At 43.3% G+C, this 7,826-nt stretch overlaps 1 protein-coding gene across 1 annotated transcript; it reads right to left on the reverse strand.

The window, feature by feature from the left end:
* Positions 1-259: 259 nt before the first annotated feature.
* On the reverse strand, positions 260-3,793 carry LOC109755220 (B3 domain-containing protein IDEF1). The gene is made up of 9 exons (XM_020314117.4): positions 3,429-3,793; positions 2,654-2,932; positions 2,035-2,153; positions 1,821-1,943; positions 1,511-1,600; positions 1,328-1,428; positions 1,011-1,057; positions 844-920; positions 260-661 (listed from the first exon to the last, which is right to left on the reverse strand). Exons 1-9 carry the CDS (start codon positions 3,580-3,582, stop codon positions 623-625), a joined length of 1,029 nt encoding a protein of 342 aa, XP_020169706.1. The 5' UTR covers positions 3,583-3,793; the 3' UTR covers positions 260-622.
* Between the last annotated feature and the right edge of the window lie 4,033 nt (positions 3,794-7,826).

The following is a 7,826-nucleotide window of genomic DNA, read 5'->3' on the forward strand; positions in this document are numbered from 1 at the left end:
TTTTACGTCGTCTATCAATCAAAACATGTGTCACCATCGGCTAAAAAAACATGTGTCACCAGCGGCTAAAAAAACATGCGTCACCATCGGCTAAAAAAACATGTGTCACCATCTATGAACCACTGCTCTCTGCGTTTTCTTTCGTACAAAAAAGACGTTTTCTCAGCCCTGAGCTTGCCGCCTTCGACCTTTTTCATATCTTAACAAGACAAGGCCACAGCACTCTCATCTGATTCTTCTGTGACAAAGAGAAACATCATAGCACGTCCAAAGTCCACGCCACTTCATTTATCTTATGGATCCGAGAATATTTACAGAACCGCAAATGCTATTCTGAAGGAGAAGGTAGAACTCAAAGTTTCCAAATGCAACTCAATTAGAAAGAAAGAAAGAAGAACAAAAAAAATAGGCAAAAGGGTCTCCTCAACTTGGATGTCGCGCTGTAGAAGCAAGCTCTTTGGCAGCACGCACATCCAATCTTTTTCCGTTCACTCCCCAGTTAACAAGTCAGACTGTCATGAATTCCCCAGCCAGCTCAACTCCGAGTTCCCTTGGATTGCGAACCCACATCCCTCGCTTGAAATGTCCTCACTGACGCGGTCGCAATCACCATCCACATCCTCTAATTTGTCTGCTGAATGGCCTTCTCCCCTCGGACAATCTGCATACAACATATAGGTAAGAGGAGGAGCATAAATTTGGCAGTTTTTGTTTAAATTATTTATCAGCGAATTCTGCCGAAAGCAGTAACTAATTAAGATCTACAGGGAGTTATATCTTACAACTAGAATGTCAGGTTGGTACGTGTGAACAGAACAATTAGGACAAGGAAAGTTTACATACATATTTGCCAGGCACAGGATTTTTGTAGATAATGAGTGCGTCCCCTGCCTGAAGACCATGTGTCTTCACAAATTCACCTGTCAAAAGAGCAGGATGGCTCAATTAATCACGTGCTCATACTTGGAAAATATTTAAAATTGAAATCACTTCCATGTTGAAGCATATACTTGTAGAATCCAGGATGTACATTCTGCTTTTGTTGTTTGGCCAGAACCTGAAATAGCATTGCATCAGTATGATAATACAATTGCAAGGGTCAGCATTTGAGTCAACCTACAAATGTATTGGTTTCTCCATGCCATGACTAACTATCATTAACCAACACCCCAGTTCTTCCCCAAGATTTTGTTTTCTATAATTAAGTCACCGTATTCAGGTTTAACAACCATAATTTACCAGGGTTTTTTTTCAAAATTGTAACCACTTCCATGTTGAATTTGCATGTGAAAGATGCCATAATACGAGTGTACGGCTGAAAGGATACCTGTACTTAAATTTCCACGTAATCGGGAGCACCATGTCATCCATCTGCAGTATCACAGGATCCCTTTCGCACAATGGTGGAAGACTAGCTTCTGCATCCTTCTGAAAAATAGTTGATGATTATGTTACAAACAATAATTCAGACTGCATTAGTTTTTTCACAGAGCATCATGATAGCATATACCTTGGGTAACACAATTCTTCCTACATTTGCAACATCACTCTTTGTCAATTCCTTGCGCAAAATAACTTGGTATTCTCCAGAGTTGAATTTCTGAATGCCCCCATGCACGCAGAAAAGGAAAATAATGTGTTTATTATGAAAGAAGTATATGTCCATTTAATGTATCAGACTCCTGATTGCGCATTTTAACTATCGTACAATTTTACAATCCGTCATTTGCCATTTCGCTATTACCTTAGGTCAATGCAGGAAAGAAATATGTACGGTAAATCTGACTAAGAAAACATGTTAAGTATAGTGTGTTACTTACACTGGCACAACTTTCATGACCTTGCTTCAACTCTGGAAGAGCGTCAACTGTTTCACATTTAAGTTCAACACCATTTCTGGCATCCATTTCATCCTTAATTGTAGCTACTCTAGCAGGCATGTCCTGTGTAGTAGCCATTTTACAGTAATATACATTAGGCAGGGGCATACAATCTTGAAAGATTCTCTAAACCTTGAAGGGTTCACATATATACCTCTGGAGCCTCAGGTTCCTTTGTAGGTAGGGGTCCTTCCATGGGAGGCATATGAGCAGACATGTTTGGTGCCAGGGATGTTGTATTAAATGACTCAATCCCAAAGCTGGGTATAGAACCTGCATTTAGATAGGGTATACAAAAACAAATTAAGGCGATCTTGCCTAGAAACCCATCATTAGTAGCCCCACATTTACAAGAATGAGAAATCCTGATTATTACTAGTTGATGCCTCAGTTCAATGCAAGAACAAGAGATCTCAGGCTAGACTGACTACCAATTACCAAAACAACCCAACCACACAATATGCACCGAGTACGGAAAGATATAAGTACCTCAAAAACTAACTTGCTTGAAGGTCATAGCTACATAAATGACACCACATGAAATAAGCTAAATTGAATATCTAGTAGGAAGAAGCTCTACTTATTGTTTATGACTCTTAACTCTCTAGGTGATAATAGAAAATCAAAAATGCTTTTAGCTTTTTGGGAGGAGAAACCATTCCATTTCTGTTTCTCTTTACCTAAAAAGCATAGCGGGTACCATGCATTGTTGTTCATTAATAAAAGAAATGGGGCACAGAGTAGGAGTTGAGGTGAGTAAAATTAAAATGTACCTGGATCTTTAGCCTGGTTGTTATCAAGGCTGAAAGGGTGGGTGTGCTCCTGATTAGGTGCAGGATAGTAGCTATATGCATTCTTGTTAAGCATGTAATGGGTCCAGAAAGCATAGCAAGGAGATAGGCTGTAATGGTATGCATTGGCAGTAGCTGTGGAAGGAGTGCTCTGCACAGCAAGGGACGTGAAGGCGCTGGTGGACGCACTCCAATCAGCAAACCCCCTTGGCGTCGGAGGCTGGCGAGCAGCATTGTGTGTAGATGCATCAGGTCCAGGTCCTGCAGGTGAGATGCACATTGCATTTCCTTGTCAGGCCACCGATCAGCGATAAGAAAAGCAAATGACAGAGTGAGCCATGATGTACTACTAGTAGATTAGGCAGCAAGACATTAGACATGTGGTTCCCCCTATATTTACATATACAAATATACAATGACAGTTGACATCACCATGGCACGGTCATCAGTAGGTATCTTGGTCTCTTGTCTCCAATAATAAATAATAAATAAACAAACAATAAAACCTAAATCGGTCTACGCGAGTTGCAAAATCAAGCAAGTGCCGTTGAATCAGACCGCAGCAGGAATGTAGAATAAAGAATATGACCTCGAGCGGCTACAGATAGATTCTGGGGCTAGGCACATGGTAGATCGACAAAAAGGAGCCGATTTTGGAAGGGATTACCGTACCCTAAATCCAGCAAAGCGGGCGCGCATTGGCGGTTTCGGCAGGTAAAAACGCGAATGCGCGATTAAAGAAAGAAGGAGGACTGACCATTGAGGGGAGGAAGGGGAAAGGGGAGGTTGTGGCTGTGGTTGGGGTTCTGCGTGTGCACGGCGGCGAGGAGGGCTTGGTACTGGAACTGGTGCGGGTGGCCGGCGCAGCCGCCGCCGCCGCCGCCGTCGCTGGGCCTGCCGTCGCCTCCCATTCCCCTTGGCCTTTGGCAGACACCGCTACTCGCGCATCTACCAGCCAAGCCCTGGCTTCTCTCTCTCTCTCCTCTGGCCTCGGCTATGGGTGGGAGGAGGGGTGGTAGGGTAACCCAGGCAGGCAGAGGCGGGGGGCACGGGACTGAGGGGAGGGGAGGGAAGGGTGGTGGTCACTGACCTCTTCTCTTCTATCTATCCTTTCCTTCCCTTGGCTATTTGGGAGAGTTTTACAGTTATAAAGCTTGGACTCTTTCCTGGCTTCGCCCGTCCATCTCTCCCCCTCTCTGACTCTCTCTCCCACCCTTTCGTTGCCACAGTGACACACGTGAGTTAATTTCTTTGTTAAAACTTTGATTAAAGTTAATTAAACTTTGGGGGGCAAAGAGAAAATGCAATTTCTTGGGGAGAGAAAAGCTCTATCTTTTCTGATCTAAAACTCCCGTTAAATTTACCGCAAGGATGCACATAGCTCCGTCAATGTATGTTATACTTTTTTTTCATAGTGCAACTTACACAATCTAGTGCAAGAGGGGTGACACAAATACCATGAAAAGTATGACATGGGTTGATTGCATTTTCTTCGTGTTGCCGTGATAAAACTTCGCTACACATTATCACATGATCTTGTATGAAACATAGTCTTTTATAAACTGAATATGGTGTCTCACCAACGGATCCACTCCGAGTGTCATACTTCTCCTTCTCCACATGCGGAAGGCGACGAAGGTACGCTCTTGCTTGATGCCTCGTCGCCACCTTGCGACGAATGCACGCTCTTGCTTGATGCCTCGTCGCCACCTTGCGATGATTTTACGCTCTTGTTTCATGCCTCCTCTCTCTATCTCTCTCTCTAGATTAAGGCTTTCATGTTGTTGTCGAAGTTGAAGGGAGTAGTTGTATTTCTCCTTCGGACCGTATGACGATTACACGTTGATGTGTGTAGAGAAAGAGATGTAGCGAGAAGCGTGTAGTGGTATGTAGGGCTAGGGAGGGGTGGAGATTGATTATAAGTATTAGGTGGTGGGTAGGAGAACCATGGCTCAAAGTTGGGCTGATTATGGAGGAGAAGATATCATATCACCCTCTTCAGACATTTGACGCAAACAAATTTGACAATTTGTTGCTAGTGGCCAACGATGACATTTGTAATATTCAATCTTCAAGATGAGATAAAGATGTGATCCACACATCTCACAAGAGGGCGAATTATTAAAACGCCATATGTATCACGTAACGTCGGAGAAGTACACTTTTTTGCCATATATATCCACCGCCCTAGTTCTGACCTTTGTTTTATTAAAGAAAATCATATGGAGCTTATGTAGGTGCAGCTCACAAAACCTCTTGAGTTTCACGACGAGCACACGAGAATAAAGTTAATCATGTTCACCAATTTACATATATTTGGAATCCCTCAAACACCACTTTGAAATAGAAATATGTCTGACGAACTCTAAGGTGTGATCACTTGACTAATTACTTGTATGGTGCACCTTAAAATGAAAAACTATTCAGTCTGTAGGGTGGTTTTGCAACTATGACACGTATGTGGCTTGTCGACATTAATTGGTTGCTAACAAAGTGCCATGTATGTTGGGCGTACTGTCATTTCATAAAACATTTTGCTTCGTGGGTATACTGTGGATCAGACATATTGCGCAGAGACCAACTGTAGCCTATAACCTAAGGTGACTACTTGAAACATAAAATGGAAGTTAAATGAACCATTTGAACAAGCCAACAACAGGCATCGGCTCAAAGACCAACCAACCATAAATTTAGGTGAGTTATTCGAAGGACGTTTCTCGTGAATGATCTCAAAGTTTTTGTGTTCGTATTGCGTTTGTATCTACCATGTATATTTAACAATGACAAACAACGAAGATCATCGCCCATGCTCTTCTTTGGCTGGCCAGGTCATCCCAACAACTGGGTCAATAGAAAGGCCAACCACACCCTCCACGGTACACGACATGTACCATCCAAACATGGTACTCCTACTCAGAACAACCTGAGGTGAACCTTGATGTCCGAGCAAACCATAGAGTCTGAATACTGCGGAACTGAGCCTAACTAGCTATTGTAATGGGTTGTAAACCTTAAGTCCCGGTGGACGCCTGATGCTTTTGATGTTGCTAGTTCTTTGTGAAGCGAACCGACTTATGAGTAACATATATAGATGATCCTTGCCCATAGCTTTCCTTGACGACTTACTTTTTATGACATGAGACTAAAACATAAAACAAAAGTTATGTGAACTGTTTAAAGAGACCAACCGCAGGCATTGCCTCAAAGACTGCCAATTGGCGCAGAGATCAACTGCGGGCCCGATCTTAAGTGAACTATTTGAAAGATTTTGCCTCAACTGTCTGCAAATTATTATGCTCATACTACGTTTCTATTTGCCTTGACAATGATCATTCCCATAGCTTTCCTTGTCGATTTACTTTTGATGACATGGGACTCTGTTCATCATGACCCCCCCAACCGTCTACAACTACGCAAAGACCAACAAAAACTAGAATTTAAGCAAGCTGTGTGCAGTGGTTGGCCGCTGATTTGCATAGGGTGTCTGGTACGTGCCTCTTTCATGCTCCAGCCGGGTTAAAAGAAAACCCAAACATTGTCTGGTCGCGATCCAACTATTTCCCTTAATAGTACCCTTATTAGCATGCTTACTTACAAACTCAGTCAACTAGAGGACGAACCCAATAAAAGGCATCGACACATTTGCCCCCATTTCTATTTTCCTTACACAATGTAGCTTCCATCTCATATACTTATAATTTTGCATGTTCACAACAGAGGACCAACCTCCGTGACATCTGTATAACATACCCTAACCATGCCATGACAATGGTGCAAATTTTGATCATCTCAACATCGTCGTTCCGACTGACCATTACTATGGCTCGGTACACCTATAGATTATGCCGTGCACCGCATTGAAAGAAATACTTAACATGTCTAAACATATAACTTTGACATGTACAGAAAGTTTGTGTCGCCTGCCAACAACTCAATAGATGCTTTAGAAGAGGCTTTGACATTTGTGCGCCTAACGGGTTAGCATACGAGACAAAGATAGAAGATCGAAAGGATCACACTTAAATAAACGATATCAAATGGGACCTCTTGCTTTTTGTCTATGCTGTGAAAAAGAGTGACGGCTTTTGTTTCACATTCCCGCGTGGAAAAAACCATGCTACCCAAGTTTACACCCATGGACCACAATGGCATTGGAATGCAACTATACAGTAACTATACACACATGTACCTATCTCAATATGAATGTACTTAACGATAAGATATTGATTTGCTAGTGTCAAGCACATCTGATTATGTAAGTATTAATTATCATTAGCACCAACAAATGTTAGACAATGACAATCGGTCCCCATGTGCTTCATTGGCCGGCTAAGGCAGACCACACCTCCCATGTGCTTCGTTCCCAATGACTCAATCGATAGAATGCCCGACCACACCTCCCATGACAAATGAGAGCTCCCAAAACACGTCATCTGGACAAGCGCAACGTCCAAAGGTCGGGCACATAGGTCAAAACACGCCATCTGGGCAGACCACGACATCTAAAGGTCGTTACCATATTTCTATCTATAGTAGTAGGCATGTCATAATATGTCTGACGCACACGAACTGTTACAATAGACGACCCATTGCGCTAATGGCCCAAAGACCAACTGTAGCCTGGAATTTAGGCAAAGTTTCTGAAAGTACAAGCCAAAAGTTAACTGAACCATTTGAAACATATTGCAAACCAGAAGCTAAGTGAAATGTTTAAAGATTGCACACCGGGCTGCGCAAGGCGGTGCCGACCGCCCAGGCTCTTGTCGTTGCAACCCCTGTCTGGATGACCGCTTGGCCTGCCCTGGCGACCCTAGCCGGATAGCCCCATCGGACCACCCGACACGCACACACCGAGTCGGGCACGCGAACGTACCTGACTGGTGCAATAGAATCCATGCCTGCCCATCTCGGGCGACCCAAGCTGTCGGTGTCAAAACTGGCAGATCTCGGGTAGGGGGTCCTGAACTGTGCGTCTGAGGATTGATGGTGACAAGGGACAAGTGGGACATAATGTTTACCCAGGTTCGGGCCCTCTTAATGGAGGTAAAACCCTACATCCTGCTTGATTGTATTTGATGAATATAGGGGTTACAAGAGTTGATCTACCTCGAGATCGTAATGGCTAAACCCTAGCTGCCTAGCCTATGAGAATTTT

Source organism: Aegilops tauschii, chromosome 7, assembly GCF_002575655.3.
Source record: "Aegilops tauschii subsp. strangulata cultivar AL8/78 chromosome 7, Aet v6.0, whole genome shotgun sequence".
Classification (NCBI taxonomy): Eukaryota; Viridiplantae; Streptophyta; class Magnoliopsida; order Poales; family Poaceae; genus Aegilops; species Aegilops tauschii.

Bases quoted from the DNA above. Each gene is read 5' to 3' on its own strand.
- LOC109755220 (XM_020314117.4), bottom strand. From the start codon at position 3,582: ATGGGAGGCGACGGCAGGCCCAGCGACGGCGGCGGCGGCGGCGGCTGC. The intron at 2,154-2,653 runs GTACATTTTAAT...ATCTAAATGCAG, and splicing joins CAACCAGGCTAAAGATCCAG to GTTCTATACCCAGCTTTGGG. The intron at 1,944-2,034 runs GTATATATGTGA...GCTACTACACAG, and splicing joins AGGAACCTGAGGCTCCAGAG to GACATGCCTGCTAGAGTAGC.